At 33.3% G+C, this 27,661-nt stretch overlaps 3 protein-coding genes across 3 annotated transcripts in view; all 3 read right to left on the reverse strand.

The window, feature by feature from the left end:
- The window catches only part of LOC124358487 (lipase 1-like), a 31,807-nt gene extending 25,106 nt beyond the window's left edge, over positions 1-6,701 (reverse strand). The window contains exon 1 of the mRNA XM_046810780.1: positions 6,371-6,701. Coding sequence (XP_046666736.1) covers positions 6,371-6,701 — 331 coding nt within the window. The remainder of the gene's footprint in view (positions 1-6,370) is intronic.
- A 4,971-nt stretch (positions 6,702-11,672) lies between these two features.
- LOC124358488 (lipase 3-like) overlaps positions 11,673-27,661 on the reverse strand; it is an 82,955-nt gene continuing 66,966 nt past the window's right edge. Inside the window, exons 6-11 of the mRNA XM_046810782.1 lie at positions 20,085-20,169; positions 17,199-17,228; positions 16,820-17,063; positions 16,075-16,165; positions 15,573-15,630; positions 11,673-12,139 (exon numbers count right to left, since the gene is read on the reverse strand). Of these exons, the coding sequence (XP_046666738.1) occupies positions 11,964-12,139; positions 15,573-15,630; positions 16,075-16,165; positions 16,820-17,063; positions 17,199-17,228; positions 20,085-20,169 (684 nt within the window). The 3' untranslated portion in view covers positions 11,673-11,963. The remainder of the gene's footprint in view (positions 12,140-15,572; positions 15,631-16,074; positions 16,166-16,819; positions 17,064-17,198; positions 17,229-20,084; positions 20,170-27,661) is intronic.
- On the reverse strand, positions 12,013-15,744 carry LOC124357809. Its single transcript, XM_046809865.1, has 2 exons — positions 15,401-15,744; positions 12,013-12,147 (listed from the first exon to the last, which is right to left on the reverse strand). Exons 1-2 carry the CDS (start codon positions 15,739-15,741, stop codon positions 12,141-12,143), a joined length of 348 nt encoding a protein of 115 aa, XP_046665821.1. The 5' UTR covers positions 15,742-15,744; the 3' UTR covers positions 12,013-12,140.

The following is a 27,661-nucleotide window of genomic DNA, read 5'->3' on the forward strand; positions in this document are numbered from 1 at the left end:
AAACGAACAAAAATTCCACTGATGTTTTATGAATAGCGTGTGAAAATGCGTGTGTGGATCTAGTCAGTCATATTTCATATGCAGTAGTAGAGTTTGCCTTGTGGCGATCAAGAAAATATATTCATGCAGAGGTCTGAAAAGTCACCATCGGTCAAAAAGCGTATAATACTTAAACAGTTTACTTGAGGTCTAAGATAATTCCGGAACCTCGATATCATTAGCCTTCCTCCTATCAGCACTGTGGGTCTAAAGAGTAACTAAGTTCTGCTCGTTGGAATATTTACGGTGCTGTAGTAGCGATTGCATTGTTTCTCCGATTATGATTGTGTATAACATATTGTACTTTGGTTAAAAATTGATTAATTCAAGTTATTGTAATTTACTTCTGTAATTTGGATGCATACTATTCATAATTTCAACACTCTACACCACCTATTATTTTAAGATAAACACTAAGGGCATATACTTGTTTTAGGTTTTGCATTCTATAAAAAAGGTAAAACCTAAAACAAAAACCTTAATCTACATAAGCAGCTTTAAAACCAAGATGGCTTCCATTACAAGGTTATTTACACCTATTTTTAAAACATTTTCGATTATTTTAATTTTGCAATAACAATACTTAATATTTAGAATTATAATTTATTGTGTCTAAATTTTGTTTTTATTTCGTTTAATTTGCCTAACCTAATGTTTCTTATAAAATTTTAAACGATATTTTTAGAAAATTGGTTTTACTCTACTGTTGAATCTAATCTAATACTTCAACCAGTATATATTCTATTAAAGTTTTCAACAAATTAATTAGTGTCAGTGTCTCTAGAAACAATATAAGTTCTCCGAATTCATTATAACTTACGTATTCAGTGTCTGTATGTAAATAAAGTTCCCGGCAAGTTGGTTAGTACCGATTTAACAAGAGTACTTTGTAATAGTTACTGCAGAGTACTTTTAATGATTGTAACTGTTACGGAACAGTTTCCTTTTAGCACACAACTGGGTTCCTTGCGACGCGACAAACGTTCGGGTCGATGCTGTTTTACGCTTTGTGACTGCGTTCTCTGTATTGAAAGTTATAATTCACTTCTACATATATACAACTTCTACATTCGAATATGAAAATGTAAGTTAGTTGAAACTCGTGTAATTGACGTTGTAGAAGCAGTAGTGTGAAACCATTGTTAATCCTGTGTCTGTAAACTTTTACCACTGGAGTTGTTCTTAATTTCCTGAGTATGTTCATCTACAAATTCGTTCAGAGTCAGCCATCACAAACAATATATAAAATACAATACATACTGTTTCAATGTTATTAATGTCTAGAGAAATCGGTTAATTTGGAAAATAATTATTCCAAAACAATAATTCTTTTGGTTTTTCTGTACATAGCATTGTCCCAATAATTTTTGCCTCTGGTTTTATAAATTGCAGTTATATCCGAGTATGTTTCAATAATCAAACCACTTAATTATAATAAGATTTCGGAAAGTATATATTACCATTTACATTAATCTTTTCACAGAATAATTGTTGCAGAAGTATACATATTTTCAAACTCATCAGGTATTTATCTCTAATGAGACTTTAATTGGTAGACCTGCCACGATTTTCAAACAGATTATTGATGAACGTATTTATTGTGAAGGATTACATAAATTAGCAATATATATCTGTTCTGAAATAAGTATTACATACTTTATTACGATTATAGATAATACTAGTATTTAACTTTTATATGCATCACATACTAAGCTGTAATGAAATGATAAAAATATATTTAACTATTGACATCTGTTGATTGACTTCTGTTGTAAGTTGACTTCATTTTACTCATTGTAATGAAACTTCAATGTTACTGTAGTAATTATATTTATATGTCCGGGAATTTATATACAATATAAACATTATATCACAAACTAATAGTGTATTATTTATTTACAGTAAATTTTCATTATCATTTTAATAAAATTGTTCAATCGTACAGTAATAAAATCATCAATCAAAACTTTTAAACAACCGTTTCATAATAAAGATTGTTTTACAGATGATCCTACTGGTATTTGTATAGGACACTCTGGTATTGTGTATATGTGGTCTTTAGCTAGCATGATAGCAATACTCTACAGGCAGATGTGAGTTAATTAACTAACAACCATTGTAAAAGCTGTTCACACTAAGGTAGTCTTATGAAGTACCTAAGTACAAACTTTGTTATAATTTAAATTGATATGAATATTTATATGACATGATATAAAAATTTCTGATATATCTATACTAGAAGAAAATTCACAATGAAAGAGTTGAACTTATTGTCATGACGTGAATGAAAAAGATGTATTTTTGGAATCCAAGCTTTTGCTTGGATTTAAGAACCTTCTCCAAACTTTGATTTTGTTTAGAGCTAAATAGTGATTTGTTGTTATAGTTGCTTTGAAATAAAAAATAGATATAAATAGAGACAAGGCAAAAATTCTTTAAAATCGAATCTTATCACCGACTTTACGTATGCTCTTTCCCCTCTAATGTATTATATTTTTCTCTTTACTCAATGAATAACAATGTCACATGTTAAAGTCTCATATGCTTGTACTCAGTTTCTTTACTAACTTATTTATTCTATAATTTTGTCGTTATCATATTTACCATTTACATAAGAATGCTAATTCAAATTCATTCAAATTCAAATTCAAATTAACTTTATTCATATTATTTGTACAATTACATTTGAATTTATACAAATAAGGAATGGCATCATCTTACATGTTTTATTTGATTATATCCTATGTGTCCATATATTCTCCAAATGAATACAAAGCCTTATCTGTCAAAAATCTTTTAAAATGTTTTTTAAACAATAAATCATTTTCTATGTTAAATAAATTCCTAGGGACTTGGCTTATTAAATTTAATACCTGCCGAGCTAGGTTTTTTATAATGAAATTCCAATGCATGTTTATGTACTGCCAATTGATTTCTATTTCTAGTAAAGTAGTTGTGATTTGACCCCAATCGGGGTAATTTGTCAAAATTTGATCTAACCATCATAACAGTTTCCAGTATATACATTCCGTAAATAGTTAAAATTCCTAATTTTGAAAAATACTCTTTCATAGATTCCCCATCCTTTAAGTTCATGATTATCCTAATTGCTTTTTTTTGAAGTTGAAGAATGCTTAACAGATTTGAATTACTAGTGGCCCCGTACAACACAACACCAAAGTTTATATGAGAATGTATGTGGGCATAATAAATGGTTTTCAAAATTCCAGTTGAGCAATATTTTGACATGGTTTTAAGAGCAAACAATCCGGAAGAAATCTTTTTTTGCAAAGCCAAAATATGTTTCGTTCCAAGTTAAGTTCTCATCTAGAAGTAATCCTAAAAATTTAGTGTTAGTTAATTGAGAAATTTGTATATTGTCTATTGTTATGTTTGGCATAAGTTTTTTTCTATTTTGTTTTGTGCAGAAAGAGATCATATTTGTTTTATTAAAGTTTAGTAATAAATTTTTACTGCAAAAATAATTATTAATACACATGAGTTCCGTTTTACCTGCAATTTCTATTTCATTCAAACTTTTACCAGCAACTATTAAATTAGAGTCATCTGCATATAGACACAGCTTGCTCTGATCTTTTGTCAGAACATTTGGCAAACCCAACATATAAAGTAAGAAAAGAATTGGCCCCAGAATGGAACCCTGTGGCACTCCATGCCTTGATATTTTTAAAGAAGATTTTGCATGAGTGATTTGATTTAATTTGGTTACAAACTGCAAGTCAACATACTGTGGTCTATTTGAAATATAAGAAGCAAACCAGTTTAATGTAAAATCTTTAATACCAATATTTTTTAAAATTTCTATTAATATTTCATGTGATACACTATCAAAGGCCTTGGTAAGATCCATAAAAATGCCAACCACATAATTCCCTCTATCAATATTGTCCACTATGGATTCAATAAAATCCGTCCCAGCAGTTATGACAGACTTACCAGCTCTGAAGCCATGCTGTTCTCTGTCAAATATATTATTGGTTTCAAGAAAATCAACTAGTCGTAAATACATCACACGTTCAAAGATTTTTGAAAAAGTAGACAAAATGGATAAAGGTCGATAATTATTAGGGTCAGTTTCACTTCCTTTTTTGAAAACGGTTTATAATTTTAGAGATTTTCAGTTTTTCAGGAAAGATTCCAGACACAAAAGAGGAATTTATAACATGAGTCAGGGGCTTGATCAGGTACATTTTAGCTTGCTTGACAATTGGCATTGGAATTTCATCGTGGCCTGCTGAATATTTGTTAGGAAATGACATTATAATCTGATTTAATTCTTCCTCACTTACTGGTTGGGTGTGGAACTTTTTAGCATTAGAAGTTTTTAAAGGTACCAGTGTTAACAGTGATGTGTGATGACAAGTTTGGTAATATTTCATTATCTACAATGTCAATAAAATGATTGTTAAAAATTTCACAGATTTCCTCTGGTTCAGAATATTCATGGTTTTCATAAATCAATTTAATATGTTTATTAAAATTGTGATAATTTTTTGTTTCATTATTAATTATTTTCCAAGTAGATTTACATACGTTTTCAGAATTTCTAATTTTATTTTCAATATATTCCTTTTTTGAAGAGTTTAATTTTTTGCTGTAATTTTTTTCAACTGTTTTAATAGCTTATTTAGTGTTCTATCTTTGGTTAATCTTGTAGTTTGACTTAAACTTATAATTTCGCTTTTTCTTTTTCCAAATCATAATTTATCCATTTGTCTTTATTAAAATTTACCCTAGACTTGACCAGAGGAAAACTAACATCAAAATAGTACATCAAAATTTCATGAAAAACATTGTATTTAGTGTCTACTGTTGCATTGTAGACTTCCAACCAAGTTTCATTGCTCAACATATTTTTAAAGATCTCAATGTTTTCTCTTGTATATTTTCTACAAAACTGTGTTTCGGTCTTAAAAGATGTCTTTTTATTACAACATACATTAATTTTCAAAAGTTGGGCATCATGATCAGAGAGCTCAGTAATAACACCTTCAACCATAAGTGACTTTTTCGGTAAATGTGTTATAATATTATCAATTTCACTTTCACAATCCAGGGTAACTCTAGTCGGAAAATTCACCAAGTACTGCATGTTATGTTGCCTTAAAATATTACTTAATCTATCATGACTTTTTAGAACAATGCAATACATTTATGTTTATATCCCCAGCTAAAATTACATGCTCATAAGTTTCAGTTAAAATAGTTAAAACAATATCAAGTTTATCCAAAAAGAAGCCATCATAAATTAAACCTGGAGTTCTATACAACCCCACTAATACAAAAGAAAAATCAAAAGCTCGGCAGGAAACAATACAGCATTCAAACTCTTTATCTATACATAAGTTATTAATTCTAGGAATTACAACTCTCTTAACTTGGTAAGAGTTGCTGCCTAAAAATCATAACTCCTCCACCACCACATGTTTGGCGACAATAGTTGGTTATAACAGAATAGTTATTAACTTTAGCAAATTTTATCTCATCAATTTTTAGTTTATGTTCACTCAACACTATTAGATCTGGTTTTCAACTCTTCAAGAACTATTTCCAAAGATAATTTCCGCGATAAAAAGTGTTGGATATTTTGATGTAGATTTTTTATTGTAGGATTTGCATTTCTTGAATCCAAAATTTTTTTATATATTGTGGAGGAGCTATTTACAGTATGTTTTGATCTATTTGAAATATCTACTTTAATGGTGGAAACTGATTTAGGCTTGCTAAAAAAAGGGAGTCATTGTGCTGTTGGTGTGGCGTATATAGTGTTGGTGTGGAGTATGTTGGTTGTGCTAGTGTTGTTTGTGGAGACATATGAACAGTTGTTACAGATGGACTCAGGAAAGAACTTTGAAATTCAGGAGACACCTTCCCACTCTCCCTCACACTCCCTTCACTTATCACAAAATCGCCCATTTCACTTTCACTACTCTCACAGACACTAGCTTCAGTTGTTGCTGGAAGTGAAGTTATTTCTTGGGTTGGAGTATGTGAGGAGAAAACAAGTTCGCTCTTGTAGGCCTGCGGCTGCGGAGTCGACCAACCTCTCCATACTGGGGAAAATGGAACTTGGGAGCTTATTTCCAGTTTATTACTCGCAGTTTCGGTTGAGGGCTGTGATGGGTGAGTACCACGAAGACAATCTATAGAACCCTGAAATCTGCTCGAGAAATTCATCATGTGACAGTCCTCTCCTGAGTTTTCTCTGAGATTTTTGATCATAAGAAACTATGGTTACTGTAGCTCCAGTAGCCAATTGAAATTTTGAGAGATTGGAAATTAAGTGTTCAATAGTGATCTCATCTCGAACAGGCACCTATTGGAGAACAAATCAGGTGCTTGAATCCCCTCCTCTCAAAATCCATAGCCAATTGATGAAAGGCCAAATCATAATCAGTTTTCTTTGGCTTGTTGTAGTACTTGGGTTTAGTAATGAGGCTGTAAATTCCTGCACCATGTCTGTGATTCTGGTACGCAAGATGTGAACTGACACAGTTTAAATCAGAAGGCTTTCCACATTGCTGCTTAAATATCACGGCAACTCCTGCTGTCATGTGGCGATCATGATCGAAGTCTGCTGAAATTGAATGAGCAAAAGCCACAGATGCACTCTCTTGATGCTTGACGATAATATCTTTCATATTTGCAACAATTATTTGAAAAGGTTTTTTCTCTTTTGAGATTTCACAATCATTGGTGGGTTCTACAGTGCACACTTTATTCTGTAACGAATAGTCACAATTATTTTTGAAACCAGTTTGTTTCGGAATGTCATAGGCATTTATTTCCTTGCATATCCTGTTAACTATCAATTGCTTTCCTAAGAAGTTTAAGTGGATGCCATCTCGATTAAAACATTTTTCAGATAAAGCTGTCATGTCCACAAAAGAAACATTCTTCATTATTCTGGTTTGCTCATAGTAATGTAGATTTAAATTCATAATTTCCTCATTTATTCTATGGAATAGGGGTAGATCTTGTCTAAAGGGTATGCCACACAATATAAGTCTACAATGCCTATAAGACAGTAAGACAGACTTTAAATTAGTGTAAATGGTTTGAGTGCTTCCATTGTAAACATCATTTGCACCTCCCATGATAACTAAAAATTCTTCTGGTGCAAAAGTTATATTTCTTGTTTGGTCAATAATATCCATGAATTTAGCACCAGGTGATACCAACTCATTTTACCTTGGAGGTTTTCTCGAGTTTATCATGAATTTTCCCCCCCCCCCCCCCCCCCCCCCTCCCCCCCCCCCCCCCCCCCCCCCCCCCCCCCCCCCCCCCCCCCCCCCCCCCCCCCCCCCCCCCCACCCCCCCCCCCATATTTAAATTTAAATGAAGTACTATTTATTAAAGTCTACCAACTAAAGACAATACATATTTACGTATACATCATTACAATAGTATTTAGTTTTTTTAGATTTTTTTATATGCTTCTATATTGTGAAACCTTAATAGTTAATTATGTTTTAGCACAAAAGTAACATTTCACTTACTTGAGTTGATTTCCCTGAGCGAAGGCACCAGCGTTCTTGGTTGATGCGCCAGCCGGAACTTGGCCCAGAATCAAGGGTAAGAGATTCTAAAAATGATATATGTGGATATAGTTTGATTTAATGTTACAATCTAAAAATAAACATACCCAAAGCGATTTCACCTTAACATATATACATGCACCCACTTCACAAAGGCTTCGTTTACCGCCAAAAATGGACAGACTGTTTTGTAACTAATTTAAAAGTTTTGTGTTTTTATGAAAATATATTGTTGGTACCCAACTTGAACTCATCTTTTGATAGGAGAATTTCCAATTTTCATCTGATTCTGTAGTTTTACGAGATATGTTATTCTAATAAAAGAATAATACAAATAAATAAACAAATTAGTGCGTGAATGTGTTGTTCATAACCATCAGACGTGAACCTTTGCAGATTTGTAACGACTGAATAGTATGATACAGTTTGGTATATTGCTTGGCAGTCATTTGTTTTTTTTGAACTTATAATAGTTTTCACAATCATATAGTATCATTCAGGATGTAAAGCCTTAAAAAATTGCAGACTTAAAAATAATGTTAAAATATTGTTTCAGAAAAGGCTTATTTAGGTGCGATATGCAATGATTTCAAATTTATTATTAAATTTTTGGTGGAAACTATACAAAAGAACGTAAAAATTGGATTTTGAAAATTTTTATAAATCTCGGAACCGTTATATAATGAGATTATATTTGAGATGGAAGGACTGTGAACTTGTTTGAAAAGCTGTCTGAACCCTTCGAGGCGCCTCACCAGTATTACCACCAAACACCGATACTTTCTTCATTGTATGGAGGTCCAACTATATCATGGTTTGAGTACCAAAGTTCCACACCCTTATAAATAGCCTGTATGTCGATTTCTATGGTCATGGGTTCTATGTTTAAGTTTTCATATTGTATAGCATGTTATTAAACATACGTGTTTTGACTAAAGACATTTGTAACCCAAATACCATAGTTACATAAATTCGATACTTTGGTAGTTACAATCATGATTTTGCCTCGTTGTGCTATCGGAAAATGACGTTTTTTTCAATTGGTGTCAGAGGGAAGCATATGGAAACACCCCATTATATTAAATCCTTAAAGGCGCTTTGCAATGAGCTTCCCGAGATGATAGGATAGGTAAAGTTGGGTGTAAAGAGCCCCGAATCATGTCAAAAAAAAAAAATTTTTTTCCCTGAAAAGGGTTATAGTGGTCGCGGACACCCCAATCCATGTACCCCTTGGAAGAAAAGGGTAATCTAAGTTTTAACATACCTTTTCATGTCAAAGCGGGGAACTGTAATTAACGCTGGAGGAGCTCTCACCAACTACAAAAAAAGTAATCCAACGTGAATAAAATCTAGCACTCACAGATGAAAATTTACATAATTTGAAGAATAATAGCCTAATCAAAAATAGGTAAGCATTAAAACCCACAGCGTAAAATGTATATTTTATATTTATATATCAATACTTAAAATGGAATATCAATTCGAGTGGTAGCGTACGCGTGAGGACGATCATACCCTTCCACGGCGTAACATCTAAATTACTCGTACGATTGTAAAGTTTAAGACTCGGAAACTGTAAATTTGGGTAAGTTGTACCAGATCATTATCCTGCAATCAGCCGTTGTAACCTAAAACTACCATCACTTCTACTCTTCCTTTGTTACAGCTCTATTTACGACATCGTTAAAGGTTAAGAACAGGGTCTTATAGCGTATTTTTATAGAACCTTTCATGTCCTACTTCTTATAATACAGATCGACAACTATAATATAATATCACCTCATAATTTAGTTGTTAATACGATTAAAATAAAATAGCATAGTCCGTGATATCAAAATGGTTCTGAGTATTACTTAATCAAACATGTTTGGAAGTGTGAGTATTAAATTTCAACAACATGCAAACATTAAACTACTGCCTATACTTCTATACAGATAAACCTAACGCAATTATTTGGTTATTATGTGGAGTGTAAAAGGATCAGGTTAAAAGGGGAAATTTAAATTAAATGGACGAGAAGGGATCATGATGTACGTACTTCATTCTTCACCTGTGGTTGTCTTTTTACAACCGATGTGACAAGACGATTTTTACTCTGTCCATACAAGATTCTATAAACAGCTAATTTTTAACACATTTTAAAAGATCTATTTTACTATAAAACCTGTTAAGGAACTATTTTATAAAGTATTTATATGATACGTTATCACATTCATTATTACCTGAATTTAAAAAAAAATGAAATAGCACCAACAACCAAAACTTCTCTACCTATAAGGACTACAGTTTCCGTGTCTCGACATTTTATTCGATCATAAACTTTAATATAATGTAAACGGCCGACATTACAAAAGCACGAAGCGAACTGAGATATAGTGAAATCCAGACCAAGATGAGTATAATTGAAATAATATTTTACCTCATCGAATTGGCTCGGCTCTGGTCCCGCAAATAAAGAAAAAGGTATTTTCCACAAATTCTCTCTTCAAAGTCTGGTAAGCTTCACAGGAATATCTGAAGATGTAATTGATATGGCGGTTGTTCGTGCAAGAAGGCTCCCTTACCGAAGAAATGCTGCAATCCCGGAAATGTGCCAAAACAACCATTTAATTTATTTACAAAGTATTAATTTACAAAGGGCTTCATTGTTAAATAAAAACAGTAGTAAAACAGACACCATTCTTAACACTCTTGTCAGTATCACTGTTAAGTAACGTAACATTTATGACACAATACAGTCGTATAAATATTAGATATGCCGTCTCTCTCAGGGGTAAAGCCGACACTGGGAAGTATTAGCGCTGTTCGTAATGTTTGATATGATCCAAGATTTGGACAATTTATACGTACCACAACCACGTAATTTTGGTATAATGTTATAGTTTTGGCAGTGAAAAAACCAATATGAGAAAACCACTGAGAATGAACTTGTTTGATAAAACAAACAAGTGACTGGTTGGAGTCATACTGGCATAAACCTATTTTAATGAAAAACATGTTTAATATATTTTGAGGCAAGATATATAGTAGCAGGATTTCATATGTTGATATAAATCTTTGAATGAAACTTAATTTCTTATAGAAAATGAGTTTCTATGATACGTATTTTTTCGTAATCTTCCATACAAACAACCTCAATGAAGCCAATTACAGCAAAGTCGTGTAGCGTACTTCTACCTTGCAATGTATTTGTTAGGTTCTCCGATAAGTTACAAATGAAACTGGTGTACAACACAGTTAAATAAGAGATCATATGCAATTTTTAATAACAGGCTGAACTTAAGTGAAGCCTATCTCCCAGTAATAATTTTTTTTTTTTGCCTTGGTAGCTGTTAAAGACTTATTTTCTCTCTGATTTCAAGAATGTAATGAGCCATAGACTTGAAATGATACTTTGTAACTTCAGGGAATACTATTGCGCCTACACATGGTGTAGCGTACTCGTACCATGTTTTAAGTATGATACATACATTTTTGGCTTTGTAGGATATAGTTAATAATAGTTTAAACAATACTAAACATGCAATATAAAGTTTACAAGGAATAAAACCAATTTTAACTCAAGTTTATTTTTACATTTATAGTATTAAAAACCTACGTTTTTGACTAATTTACATTTATTCGTTTTCGACATATTAAGTAGGTTATAAATTTAGTGTAAAATATTTTTATCAGAACATCTGTACTACTCAGATACCCGCCACCTCTTCAATCACTAGAACGAGTTTGTACAATATCACTTGACAACATGGCAAGTTAACTTTGATCACTAAAGAATACTTGTCTACCGGCCGAGTTAACTCGATCACAAAGAGCGCTTGTCTACCGGCGGAGTTAACTCGATCACGAAGAGCACTTAACTATCGGCTGATTCGACTCAATATCAGGAGAAACGTTTACAGTTCTAGATGCCGTTATAAGTTTTTAAGTGGTATACAACAATGTCATATTATTAAGTGGATTGTTAAAAATGTATAAAAACTCAGTATAAAACAATTATACAGTAATCTATTTAGATACGTTTAAAGTAATAAGGATATAACATAATTTGAATAAGAAGCCCAAACACAATCATACTTGTAATCGTATTTATTTTTTACAAAATAATAAACTAATAAAATAAATAATATGCACTACTACTTAAGTAATGTAAAAATTTAACCATGAAAAGCTATGCATACAAAATCAATAACACTATAATCTAAATCGTAAGAGTTTATGTAATTCTTAATATCGGATTCTATATTTATTTTAAATAATTACTAATTAAGTTATCAGTAAATGATTGTACTTTTGATAAAACATGGTTTCTCGACAGAGATGTCGTTGGTGTAGTGGACTGAAGATTACTTTTTAGACGCATCTCTATGCAAGGTTATCGGGGCTGGAACAGAATGTGGAGTATTCCCCCATCAGAGACTGTATCTTGGAGTAGACCAAAGTCCTGGCGTCACGGCCCCACAGGAAGTCCAAATGGTTGAATGAGGATAAGTTTACGCGAAACATCCCTACAGGATTCTTCAAACTGACTAAACAAGGAGCTTACGTCCCTAAAACATTACAATGAACAGAATTATCCACTAAATGAACATGAATTGTATGATGTCAGTCATTGTATACCTTATATACTGTATAATATTGATACTTTGTGTCCAGTGAGGCAGTATAAACTATGCAGTTTATAAAACAACCAAACCCCGCATACTTTGAAAACTTTTGTTACTAATTCATACTTTATGATAACGTACAATTTTCACAACAAAGTTTTACGAAAATAATATTCTGCAACAATCTCACCGCCACTTGACTCGGTGGGTTGCTGTTTGAAAGCTCAGCTAATGTTACGAACAGTCCTGACTAGCATTACAACAGATTACATGACTAGGTCGTTAATTGTCAGTTAAAGTATAAAAGTAAAACTTGTTTGCAAGTTTGAACTAGTGGCAAGAGCTCTCAAGACTGGTGTAGGAAAACTTGAAAGTGAGAAGTTGAGAGCAAAGTCGGACAGGAAACTGTCAAGTCTAAACAAACAAAAGAAAGTTATCGAACACAAAAATAAAGTAAAATATAAATTCAAACAAAGTCAATGTTTCAAAAATAATTCAAACTAAACAAATCACAAACTTTAGTGAAAAACATTTTTATGTTTAAATATAAGTATATATTTCATATAAAATTGAAGAAGATGGAGAGAGATGTAGCAGCTGAATTGTTAGAGGAAGAGTTCAGGGACGTTTTTCAGAGAGCATAAGGAAAGTTGCCACTTTTCTAAATATAAACGAAACCGCAGTGAGACTTACAATATACAGCGATTCTAAATATAGCTATTTCACTTAAATATACATGTATAGACTCACTCTCCACAGACGTTGCTGTTTACGTGTAATATTCAAAATACTCTTTCGTTTATTTAAACGTCATTTACAGATGAAGTTACATTTTCAAGAGAGGCAACTCTCGGAAAATGCTTCGTAAAATGCTTATTTACGGACAGAACAATTGTCATTGACCAGTGATTAGTTCATAAGTGATGAGTAATAGTGCATTTAAAATGTATGGAGAACTAATATGTATAATTGAGTCTCCATATTCTTGTAGTACAATTCACCTGAAACATGTTTTTGGGCTTATTATAAAAAAACCCAATAGAATGGTTACACGATGTTCCACTTACAAAAAGACTCGTTACGTTTAGCTTGATGACGCACCAATAATTTCACTAACTAAAATTTACGTTACTAATATTCTTTTTTCATATTACGTCAATGCTGCATACATCCTTTGAAATATATTAAGTGTGGGGAGCTGTTAGATGTCAAGTTAGAAACCCTCCTAGATTTGTGGAGCAACCTGAATATTTTTGGTATATATAAAACAGCAGCGTTTTGCAATTTCAGTTTTTTAAGGAAAAAATACATTTTTCTACATCTAAACGTGTTATTTACGTTTTAATCAACGATATAAAAGTATTTTTTTTACAGGAATGCAAACTTTTAATGGTGTAATAGTAATAAACCTGTAATTAAAACTTAACTTCTCTTGTATCAAAAAGTATACTTTCCAAGTGTGAGAAAACATAAACAATCAGTAACTAATGGCGCGTTTCTGTTTCGCTTAATTACATTGTAATAATTCGAATACTAGTGGATGTAGCAATACATATTTTTTTAAGTATTGTTAAAACACACATTACATTTAACTACTAACGTGAGCTAGGCATTTCAATTTTAATTTAAAATTTATGAGAATTTAATAATAGCCGTAAAGGAAATTTTCCCACAACTGGAAAACTTTAATCAATGGTATGTTATGAATAACATGGAATATAATCCATGTGTTTTAGGGTTGCAGTTCAGAAATTCAATGATTGCAGGTTTTGTGGTGTTGCGGTAATACATTTGTCTATATCTTACTTTGACAGTTATTTTTTTTATAATTCTAATGTCCATCTCGTACTGTAACTATTATTTTTCTTATTCTGCTGATTAAACTTCCAATTTAGTCCTTCAAAATTTGGAGTGTTAGCCAGAAAAGTCCTGACAAAAAAATAACGTATTTTAAAAATCTTGTTTAAATTTATAAAAATAAATTATATGGACTAAAAAACTCTTTTCCGGAAATACTTTATTAAAAATGCATAATACCTAGAAATACCATTTTATTCTTGCATCGTTTTTTCAATAAGTTGCCTTTTCAATTTATTCATTGAAGAACTAAATAAGAAACTATAAAGTAGAAGCGAGAAATGTTCTTGAGTCTGCTCTAAACGTATAACAGTAAACTCTCAACCTATATAATATAAAACTCTTATAGTATAATAAAGTTTTATTAGTATACTGAAAAATTTTCTTCAACCTTCAAGTTAAGTAGAAACGTGTCCACGTTCTGTTAAAACAAGAGATAGAAATTCAGCCTTGAATTGTACTCATACTCGTGTCCGAATTGTATGAGTACAACGTTTTCAATTAGTTTTATAATTCATTTTATCCTAAGATATTTATTTAAATATAATTATACCTCCCTGACATTACCCTACCCCAGACTCTTTTATGAAAGTTAATTAGTAGAAGTTAATTAAATATACTTTAAACTCAGATAATTACTAAAAATGATAACGTGCTAAAAAAAACGAATACGAAAAAAGAGATAAGCACAATAAAACAACAGTATTTCTGGTTTATCGATTCGATTTCATTTTTACCTGAAAGCAAGCAGATCCCAGCTTTGGCGACCACAGCAGTGGTGGTCATTGCTAGTCCTTAATAGCTGCATTAGTGAAAAAGCCCATTTGAAAACTCAAAGTAACGAAACATCCAAAGTTTGAAATTGATTTGTATTACTTTAATATTATTTTAATAAATAATTTAACCTTAAGAAAACATTCTGAATTATTTAAATCTTATTTTATTCTAACGTTATATTTGCTCCATAGTAAGATCCTAGACGCCTCTACCAACAACAACTTAAATAATTACCGCGCGTCTTTATTTCGATCTCCATAGTGCAGCGATACAGGAAAATACGACCTTGGACAGGTAGTGCAGCGACGGAGTTGTGCTACTGTACAGAATATCTCTCTCAGATCCGTAGTCTGAACCTCTACACGACTCAACTGTATCTGCAACTGAGATACTTACCATGGGTCTCTCGCCAACAGGTCGTTTATCTCCATAGTGCAGAGATACAGGAACTGAGACCTTGGACAGGTTTACAGCGGTGGAGTTGTGCTATTGTACAGAATAATATTCCTCTCAGCCCGTAGTATAAACAAACACGCCTCTACCTTCAACTAAGATACTTACCATGGGTCTCGCCAACAGGTCGTTATCTCCATAGTGCAGCGATACAGGAACTGAGACCTTGGACAGGTTGTACAGCGGTGGAGTTGTGCTATTGTACAGAATAATATCTCTCTCAGACCCGTAGTGTGATCCTCTACACGGACTCTACTGTACCTGCGACTGAGATACTTACCATGGGTCTCGCCAACAGGTTCGTTATCTCCATAGTGCAGCGATACAGGAACTGAGACCTTGGACAGGTTGTACAGCGGTGGAGTTGTGCTATTGTACAGAATAATATTCCTCTTCAGCCCCGTAGTATAAACAAACACGCCTCTACCTTCAACTAAGATACTTACCATGGGTCTCGCCAACATTCGTTATCTCCATAGTGCAGCGATACAGGGAACTGAGACCTTGGACATTTTTACAGCGGTGGAGTTGTGCTATTGTACAGAATATAATATTCCTCTCACCCCGTAGTATAAACAAAACACGCCTCTACCTTCAACTAAGATACTTACCATGGGTCTCGCCAACAGGTCGTTATCTCCATAGTGCAGCGATACAGGAACTGAGACCTTGGACAGGTTTGTACAGCGGTGGAGTTGTGCTATTGTACAGAATATATCTCTCTTCAGACCCGTAGTGTGATCCTCTACACGACTCTATGTACCTGCGACTGAGATACTTACCATGGGTCTCGCCAACAGGTCGTTATCTCCATAGTGCAGCAGCGATACAGGAACTGAGACCTTGGACAGGTTGTACAGCGGTGGAGTTGTGCTATTGTACAGAATAATATTCCTCTCAGCCCCGTAGTATAAACTAACACGCCTCTACCTTCAAACTAAGATACTTTACCATGGGTCTCGCCAACAGGTCGTTATCTCCATAGTGCAGCGATACAGGAAACTGAGACCTTGGACAGGTTTACAGCGGTGGAGTTGTGCTATTGTACAGAATAATATTCCTCTCAGCCCCGTAGTATAAACAAACACGCCTCTACCTTCAACTAAGATACTTACCATGGGTCTCGCCAACAGGTCGTTATCTCCATAGTGCAGCGATACAGGAACTGAGACCATTGGACAGGTTTACAGCGGTGGAGTTGTGCTATTGTACAGAATAATATTCCTCTCAGCCCCGTAGTATAAACAAAACCACGCCTCTACCTTCAACTAAGATACTTACCATGGGTCTCGCGCCAACAGGTCGTTATCTCCATAGTGCAGCGATACAGGAACTGAGACCTTGGACAGGTTGTGTACAGCGGTGGAGTTGTGCTATTGTACAGAATAATATCTCTCTCAGACCCGTAGTGTGATCCTCTACACGACTCTACTGTACCTGCGACTGAGATACTTACCATGGGTCTCGCCAACAGGTCGTTATCCATAGTGCAGCGGATACAGGAACTGAGACCTTGGACAGGTTTACAGCGGTGGAGTTTGTGCTATTGTACAGAATAATATTCCTCTCAGCCCCGTAGTATAAACAAACACGCCTCTACCTTCAACTAAGATACTTACCATGGGTCTCGCCAACAGGTCGTTATCTCCATAGTGCAGCGATACAGGAACTGAGACCTTGGACAGTTTGTACAGCGGTGGAGTTGTGCTATTGTACAGAATAATATCTCTCTCAGACCCGTAGTGTGATCCTCTACACGACTCTACTGTACCTGCGACTGAGATACTTACCATGGGTCTCGCCAACAGGTCGTTATCTCCATAGTGCAGAGATACAGGAACTGAGACCTTGGACAAGGTTGTACAGCGGTGGAAGTTGTGCTATTGTACAGAATAATATTCCTCTCAGCCCCGTAGTCGTATTGCTGGAAAATGATCTGAAAGTAAACAAATATACCGATAACAATGACAATGACAATATTAGATCAGCGATAGATGAGCTTGTATTTATTTTGAAATCAACTGAATAACCGGCGCGCTGATTATAGTTTAATTAAACACGCGTTTATGTTATTGTCTTATTTACATTATTAGACTATAAAACTTCATTCACCGCCTTGGAATTTGTTGATATTATTCTCTACATTAGTTGACTAAGGTTTTTTAAGTAGAGCTGATTACATAAGCATTAGATAATTCCTTCATAATAGTCTATTTTCTATTTGCAAATATTCATTTTGAAAAATAGTTAATGTAAAATTAATTTATTATACATTATTAAGAGTGTTGTTTCCACAAAATATACAAAAGTGTTAAAACAGTTTACCTTATTATTCTCATGTAACATTACCATACTTTTTGAACTGCCAAATTCCATCTGGTGGTAAAATATATACTATAAAAATAAGGATTTATACAAATATTTATGAATACATTTGTTATTTATCTCGGCGAATACTTATTTTTAAATAAAAAAGAAATGAAAAATATAACATAGTTCGACTTTGAATTTTTTTAGCATTTTAAAAACAAGTTATGGGCGCTTTTCCTACGAATGGATTAGTAGTGAAAAAAAATAGCAAAACGGAAGTGAATACCTAACTATTACTCTAGATTGCGCCCGTGAAGGATTTAAAACATCTAATGCATTGTAAATATTATGTTAATATTGAAAATAGAAAAATATCTTAGACCGAGATTAAATTTTAAGAGCAAGAAGTAGCTGCTTTTTGACCGAAGTAGATTTCAGAGAGCTACATGCGTATGTAGTTTTAATTTGATCAAGGTAATAATGCCCAATCAATTGTGGCACTGAAAGTGAATTGAAACGGCTGGAATTAGACACCTTTTGGACCGAGATAGGCTTCTCAGTCCTACTTCTGTATATACATTTTCTTCATCGGGACTACAAGATAAACTCCCATCTGGAAACAAATCCCAAGAGTTACAGTAAACTTTTTAACCGAGTAATTTCTAAAACCTAAGTATTTCTATTTTTTTTTGTATCTTGGGAACAAGGTAAACTCGGCTGTAGTGTCGGAAAATATAATTGTTTCGAATCAGAAATGGCTCCTGTCAGGTTAAACTACGAGCATGATCGTATGATCCTCTTAACCATAAATACTGCAATAAACATGTCCATGATGTATGTCTACTTACGTTAGAAAAACACCAATATCCCCTTTATATTACATTATAAGTGCTTTTACTAAGTACTACAACGAGTTCGATTTTGAAAATTGCATATGGAGCCACGGGTTACTTCATTTTCTTAAAATAATATATATATTACAGTAAAGTGTTGGTAAACAAAACACATAATTTGTTTTAGTAGTGCTAAGACAAAATCTTGCGATTACAAAGTGCACTTTAATTAAAAGCTCTCTGAAGGAAAACAAGCTAATATTAACTTGAGAGCAAAACATTTATTTCTTTATTTACCTTAAAACGATTTAAGTCTGGTTGTTAACTCATTTACTACTTGTACGTGCAATGTTTTTTCCTGACTTTAATGCCAAAAAAATCTTATTTTATTGTGTTAATAGTTTATTATATTATGATTCATAACATATATTTATCAAGGAAGATTATTAACGAAACAAAAATAACGTTCCTACAAAAACGTTTGTACATTACCTTTGTTTAACTTATACCTCCGATTGAAACAGATTACGACCTATTTAACTCCCAGACAAACTCATCTGTGGGGCCTGGGAGTGAAGTTCTTAGCGAGCCAAAGGCGATTACATATATACTCGTATAATAAACAGGGTGTCTTTGTTCAATCAACCATAAAAACTGTTGTAAAACTGTATAAAGCGCTTGAGTCGAAGTCAAAAGCTTTATTTCAATCAGCTTCCTTAGATAAAATATGCGGTTGGTGATTACATAAGCGACAAAACTACTTGTTACGTGACTGTGACATTGACCAAGTTACTCTGTTCCCCGTCACCAACTGCAGATTCAAATAGCGCAGCAATCATCACAGATATAATCAGTTATCGATTACTGAACAGGTAATCACAACAGTTTCGGGTGTCGCTTTGTGTTTGCAATTTATTTTATTAAGTATGTAATCAGCGCACAATTGTGACACTTTTTTAGGGCTATTTATTATGGCTCTAATGCGATACGTGGTAAGGAAATCTTTGTTTCTGGAACTAAAACTATTTTACGTCTCCTAGAATTATTATGGTATTGATTGATTTTACCCCTGAGTTTTCATAACTAAGCCTTTTCCATTTCATTTTTAAATAACCCGGTAGTTAGCTATTTTCATCCCATAAATATGAAATATGTACATACCTTAAATCAACAGCCAAACAATAAAAAAAAAACAAATCAATACAATAGCTAAAAAGGGACAGAAATTTCAATATACCATATCAGAACGTACAAAAACAACCTGTCTCCCTGCACTACAACTTTATTTATTTTGGAGTTTTTATTAAAAGTTTTATATTTTAAGTTTTCTTTACAAGCAATTAACTTCCATTGAATACTTCAAAGTGTTGATAAGTTAGCCAAGTAATTATATAAGTTTGCTCTAGGTGTTTCTAATATTTTAAGGGATAAATCAAAACCAGTACTTTTTTATTTACAAAATCGAATATTTATAATGATGAAAACTATTTTCAATTTAGTGAAGTAAAATTTATTAAATTCTACAACTAAAGACAAACTATTACGTATACATCATTACAATAGTATAAGTTTTTTATATGTTTTGTAGATATGCTTCATATTGTGAAACTTAATATTTAATTATTTATGCACAAGTACATTTCACTTACTTGATTTTATTTCCTGAGCGTAATGCACCAGCGTCTTGGTTGATGCTCCAGCCGGAACATGCCCCAGAATCATGGGTAAGAGATTCTAAAATGAAAAAGTGTGGATAAAGTTTGATTTAATGTTACAAAAAAATAAACATACCAAAGCGATTTCTCCTTAACAATATAAGCACACTTCATAAAGCTTCGTTTACGCCAAAAATGGACACAGACTTTTTTGTAACTATTAAAAGTTTGTGTTTATTGAATAATATTGTTGGTACCACTTGAACTCATCTTTTGATAGGAATTTCCAATTTTCTGATCTGTAATTTTACGAGATATGTTATTCTAATAAAGAATAAACAAAGAAAAAAACAAAATAGTGCGTGAATTTTTTTTCATAACATCAGACGTGAAACCTTTATAAATGTAACGACTGAATAATATGACAGTTTTGTATATTGCTTGGCAGTCATTTTGAACTTATAATAGTGTTCACAATATATAGTATCATTCGGATGTAAACGTTAAAAATTCAGACTAAAAATAATTTTAAAATAGTTTCATAAAAGCTTATTTTAGTGCGATATGCAATGATTTCAAATTATATTAAATTTTGAAAACTAAACAAAGAACTTAAAAATTTGATTTTGGAAAATTATTATAACTCGGGAACCTTTGATATGAGATTATATTTGAGATGGAAGACTGTGAACTTGTTGAAAGCTTGTGAACTTCGAGCGCCCACGACCAGTATTACCACCAAACCCGAACTTTTTCATTGAATGGAGTCCAATATAATCTGGTTGAGTACCAAATTCCACACCATTATAAAGTCTGTATGTCGTATTTCTATGGTCAGTGTTCTATGTTTAATTTTACATATTGTATAGCATGTTATGTAAACATACGTTTTGACTAAAGACGATTGTAACCCAAATACATAGTTACATAATGTCTATACTTTGGTATTACAATCATGTTTTTGCCTCGTTTTGCTATCGGATAATGACTTTTTTTCAATTGGGTCAGGAGAAGCTAAGGAAACCCCTCATTATATTTAATCCTTAAAGGCGGCTTTGCATTAGCTTCCGGAGTGATAGGATAGGTAAAGTTGGTGGTAAGAGCCGCCGAATCATGTCAAAATTCCAGAAGGAGTAATAGTGGTCTCTACATCCCAACCATGTACCCTTGGAAGAAAGGGTAGCTAAAGTTGGAACATACCTTTTCAGTCAAAGCGGGTAACTGTAAATTAACGCTGAGGGAGCTCCACCAACTACAAAAAAAGTAGATCCAAACTTAATAAAATTAGCACTCACGGATGAAAATTATAATTTGAAGATAAATAGCCTATCAAAAATAGGTAATCATAAAACCCAAGCGTAAAAGTATATTTTATATTTATATTTCAATACTTAAAATGGATATCATTCGAGTGTACAGTACGTGAGGCGATTACCCTTCCACGCGTAACACTAAATTACTCGTAACATTGTAAAAGTTTAAGACGAGCTGTAAATTGTAAGTTTTACAGATCATTACGCTGCATCATCCGTTGTACCTAAAATACCATCACTTCTACACTTCCTTTGTTACAGCTCATTTACGACATCGTAAAGTTAAGACATGTCTATAGCGTATTTTATAGAACCTTTCTGCCTACATCTAAATAAGATCGACAACTATAATATAATATCACCTCATAATTAGTTGGTTAATACGATTAAATAAAATCATAGTTCGTGATATCAAATGGTTCTAGTATTACTAATCAAACGTTTTTGGAAGTGTGAGTATTATTTCAACCAACATGCAACATAACTACTTCCTATACTTCTATACAGAAAAACCTAACGCAATTATGGTATTATTTGTATTTAAAAGATCTGTAAAAGTGGAATTAAATAAATGGACGAGAAGGGATATGTGACGTACTTCATTCTGTCACCTGTGGTTGTCGTTTTACACCGTGTGACAACGTATTTTACACTGGCCATCAAGATCTATAACAGCTATTTTAAACACATTTTAAATGGATCTATTTTACTATAAAACCTGTTAAGGAACTATTTTAAGTATGTATTTTATGATAACTTAATCACATTCATTATTACCTGAATTTAAAAAATGAAATACACCACAACACAAAACTTCTCTACCTATAAGGACTACAGTTTCCTTCTCGACATTTATTCGATCATAGAATTTAATATAATGTAAACGGCGAGCAGTTACAAAAGCACGAAGCGAACTGAGATATAGTGAAATCTCAGTACTCAATATGATATAATTGAAATAATAATTTTACCTCATCGAATTGCTCGGGATCATGTCCGCAAATAAGAAAAGGTAGTTTTCACAAATTCTCTCTTCAAATCTGAAAGCTTCACAGGAAATATCTGAAGATGTAAATTGATAAAGGCGTTTCTTGGCAAGAATTCTCCCTTACCCGAAGAAATCTGCAATCCTCTGAAAATTCCAAAACAAACATTTAATTTATTACAAAGTATTAAGTTACAAAGGCTTCCATTTTAGAATAAACATATTAAAACATGACAACCATACTAAACACTCTTGTCATTATCACTGTTATTAAATTAACATTTATGACACAATACTAGTCGTATAAAATATTAGATATGCCGTCTCTCTCAGGGGTAAAGCCTACACTTTTAAGTATTAATTCGCTGGGTTCGTATTGTGATATGATCCAAGATTTGGACAATTTATACGTACCACACGTAATTTTGGTATAATTTATATTTTTTTGGCTGAAGAAAACACGATGAGAAAAACCACTGAGAATGAACTTGTTTATAAAAGGACCTTTGCGTTGCTTTTGAAGTAATAGTATATTCAGTATGAGTAAGGTAGGATGTAGAGCCGGCTTCCTGTCGAGAAGCCATGGGAAAAAGGGAAAAATATCGCTGTTCCAGCCTCTTCCGGTTGAAGCGGACACAGACAGCCATACTCTGCCATATTTGGGGTTTTAAAAAGCCTTTAAACACCTAGGAAGCTCCAACAACTCCAACAGTCATCCTCCGCTTATTGAACTATTGACAAATCCTTTGGTGTCCTGAAAAATGCAGACTGTTGACATAAGAGAACACAGATATAAGAGGACATACAGAAACGTCACAGGTTAGCGATCCAAGAAGATTCTAGGATATTTGCGGACACCTCAATAGACAAATGGAAAAGGAATGGCCAGGCTTTTATTAATACTCGCAAAGCATCTCCAAGCTAATCAAATTCTGTATGAAGTAGTACTTGGTAAAAATGGTAAATAAAAAAGTTTACTTGTTTTGGTACAGGGCTAGTGCTGTTTTAATAAGAAACAGTTAGTTACATTTTTTGTAGATATAATCAACGAAATTTGAACAGAAGTTGTGATTAAAATGTCAAATGTAAATTACCAATATGAGGGATATATCGTATTTATCTATATAACCGTCCAATGGGTAATTAGGCAGTTTCTGAAATTTATGAATCAATTAGGTGTACAGACTTTTCCAGCTAATTCCTACATTGTTATTAGTTTAGGATTGTTTCTATAGCGTATCTGAAAAAATCCATGAGTGGTCTAAATATGTACTTTATGACAACTAATTAAGCAATAAAATTCTAATGACTATGAACCTTATTGCTCAATTAATGCTTTACATATAGATTGGATATTAATTTTAATCTATCATACCGTATTATTTTTTTTATACCATTATAGTAATACGAAATATTACACACAGCATCGAGATTAAAATAACTCAAGACGATAATTGCAATGCTGTTGTGAAAATGGTTGCAAACTGAATGTAATATTGAAAGGGAATTATAATTTAACAACGCAACGTTTATACAATTACCATACGACCCGTTCCTTATTGTGCTGTGTATATTGCAGTTAGCTACCAACATCAAACACTACGAAGAACTTTCATTAGTCCCACATACGTTATAGCTTCACTCTATTCATTAGTCTTGTACATTTAATTTTCTCTAAGTAGAGTAAAGTTTCCCAAAAGAATCGTTTTACTGAATATCTATCTCAAATACAATCTCAATAATAGTAAAAGACACACAATACTTCGTCATTTAATTAAACACATCATTGAAACATCCACAAGGACAAACGAGCATCAACCAAGATTATGTCGTTTTTGGAATTAACTGTATCAAATACTGCAGAGGATTTCCCGTCAAACTTTAGAGAATAAATAATAATAGTTGGCATGCAGCTCACGCGTACACATGATCCTAGCTTTAAACCCACGTTTCACTCATAAATGCGGTTTCAAAAATCGCTCCTCCATTTTTCGGTGTTTTGTGGGAGCCAGCCGACAATAAGTTCATAATTAAAAAATCATAGAATGAAGTAATTAATATATACTTTACACTTCAAAAGGAGTGTTTTTTGCCTATACTTTTCATTCGGCGTTTTTGACGTTTACAACAAACCAAGAAAATATAAGTTTTACCTCAGGAAATTTTATTTTCTGTTCAGAAATAACCATGATTAAAATTAGTATACTTAAAATACTAATTATATGTTGTCTGGACAAACAGCATTATTTATTATATTGTTATACTCTACGTTATTCAAATAAGATAACATCAGATCACTGATGTCATTGATTTTTTAAATTCTACCTATCATGATTTTCTATTTGTATGCACTTTGGTAGGAAAATGGTTGAAAGTTATTCAATTGAGAGATAATATCAGATCACTGATGTCCTTGATTTTCAAATTCTACCTATCATGATTTTTCTATTTGTATGCACTTTGGTAGGAAAATTGGTTGAAAGTTTATATCAATTGAGAGATAATTTCAGATCACTGATGGTCCCTTGATTTTCAAAATTCTACCTATCATGATTGTTCTATTTGTATGCCACTTTGGTAGAAAATGGTTGAAAGTTATTCAATTGAGAGATAATATCCATATCACTAATGTCCTTGATTTTCAAATTCTACCTATCATGATTGTTCTGATTTGTATGCACTTTGGTAGGAAAATGGTTGAAAGTTATTCAATTGAGAGATAATATCAGATAAACTCATGTCCTTGATTTTCAAATTCTAACCTATCACGATTGTTCTATTTGAATGCACTTTGGTAGGAAAATGGTTGAAAGTTATTCAATTGAGAGAAATAATATCAGATCACTGATTTTCCTTGATTTTTCAAATTCTACCTATCATGATTATTCTATTTGTATGCACTTTGGTAGGAAAAATGGTGAAAGTTATTCAATTAAGAGATAATATCAGATTACTGATTTCCTTGATTTTCAAATTCTACCTATCAGAATTATTCTATTGTAATGCATTTTGGTAGAAAATTGTTGAAGTTATTCAATTAAGAGATAATATCAGATCACTGATTTCCTTGATTTTCAAATTCTACCTAATCAAGATTTATTCTATTTGAATGCACTTTAATAGGAAAATGGTTGAGACGAAACAATCGAAATAAATGGACCATCCGGATTATAGAGTTGAATAAAATAGATTTATCAAGCACTGAGCCATAATGCCGAAGATAAAGATGGTGTTTATAATTATTACTATAAAAGTTATTAACGAAAAAATGTTCTTAGATTATGTCAATTAATCCGATCGTGGAAAGAGTAAAGTTGTGGTTATTTTACAAAGTATGATTCACTAACAGCTGATCGGATGTTATCACATAGATGCCAACTTTATGCCCAGTTTCATATTGACCAACAGTCTTTAATTTTTTGACGGAGAATATATATAAAAAAAACAAGTGTATTCTGTATAAGGATAAGTACAAGTTTTTTTTGTATAGAATAATATTAAAAGTTTTGCCATGCAGTCACTAGACTTATTGACACTTTTGCCCTCTGGATATGAGGTAACGATGTGAAGGAGTTTATAAATTAATTTGTCAGGAGCTAAAACTTAGTTTCCATATTTATTACAGTATATGCAAAATCATTTCGTGTTTTCGGTGTTATGAAAGATTTATAAACACTAAAATTTTATTAACTTTGTTTGGGAAACAACTAAGTACAAGGTGACTGTACATGAGTTAAGCTCGGTAGAGTTGATTTTTAAATGATACTAAACAAAAGTTCCCTTTAGATACATTTTGCACTAATGACTTCACGTATACCAGTATGTTGTATGTTTGTTTTTTTTTATTTTGAAATAGAGCATGTACCATTTCTAACAAAACATACGAAAAACTAAAAACTTTGGTCTGCATTGTCTCCGAGATACACAAACATTCACAGATTTCCAAGATACACAACTCGATTGATGCCGATATTTTATTTTTAAAAAAATCTCCGTCGCCCCATCTCATCACGTCAAAGGCCAGGAAGCAAAGGGGACTGGTGGTGTGGCCACTGTAGGCGACCGGGGCGAAGGCCGCCATGTTAACGCACTTTAGCGTTGTAACATATGACCATGGAATTACGTTATTATAATCATACTGAAACACGGATACACAAAAGTTGTGTGATCACCTCGAAAAGACTGAGCGTACGGAGCCATGTAAACGAAGGGACTGGTGGTGTGGCCCATGTAGGCGACCGGGGCGAGGGCCCCATGGTAAAGCACTTTAGCGTTGTATAACATATGACCATGGAAATATGTTATACAATCCTTACTAAAAAATGGATATACAAAAGTTATTGATTCACCTCGAAAGACTGAGCGTACGGAGCCAGTAACGAAGGGGACTGTTGTGTGCCCATATAGGCGACCGGGGCGAGGCCCGCAATGTAACGCACTTTTAGCGTTGTAACATATGACCATGGAATTACTTATTAAAGTCATACTGAAACATGGATACACAAAAGTTGTTGATCACCTCGAAAGACTGAGCGGACGAGCCAGGTAACGAAGGGACGGGTGGTGTGGCCCATGTAGGCGGACTTTAGCGTTGTAACATATGACCATGGAATTAACTTATTATAATCATACTGAAACATGGATACACAAAAGTTGTTGATCACCTCGAAAAGACTGAGCGTACGGAGCCAGGTAGCGAAGGGGGCTGGTGGTGTGGCCCATGTAGGCCACAGGGCGAGGGCCGCCATGTAACGCACTTTTAGCGTTGTATTCCGGCCTGGAGCTGCACAGCACGAAGAACATGGTTGCCCATGGAGTGGCCGATGTAGAGATCTGCTGGTGACCAGTCACTTGCAGTATAGTCTATCACCGCCGGGAGGTCGTAGCGGCCCATCTCGTCCCAGCTGTGGTGGGGTTACAGTGAAATGAGGTGAAATAGTAACTATTATAGAAGATGGGACTGTGAAAGACGTGTTTGCTAACTTATCCTGTCAGTACCAGAAATAAATTGCAATAAGTTATATTTTAACACTAGCTGAACAGGTTTTCAATACAGAGACAAGTTTTCAATTCACAGTGCTTCAAGATAACTTGAATAGAATTTTCTAGAACTATCATTCCCCTTCATTATCCTTACATATATTATTTTTTAGGTTGCCCCAGACGATCCTCGTGTTCCAACGGACCATTTACTATAGCAATACATAATTGAAGTTTAAAACTGTTTTTTATTACGGTTGTGGATACGTATGGAATGTTTACGCAAATTATTT

The sequence above is a fragment of the Homalodisca vitripennis genome, chromosome 3, assembly GCF_021130785.1.
Source record: "Homalodisca vitripennis isolate AUS2020 chromosome 3, UT_GWSS_2.1, whole genome shotgun sequence".
Classification (NCBI taxonomy): Eukaryota; Metazoa; Arthropoda; class Insecta; order Hemiptera; family Cicadellidae; genus Homalodisca; species Homalodisca vitripennis.

Bases quoted from the DNA above. Each gene is read 5' to 3' on its own strand.
- LOC124357809 (XM_046809865.1), bottom strand. From the start codon at position 15,741: ATGGTAAGTATCTTAGTTGAAGGTAGAGGCGTGTTTGTTTATACTACG.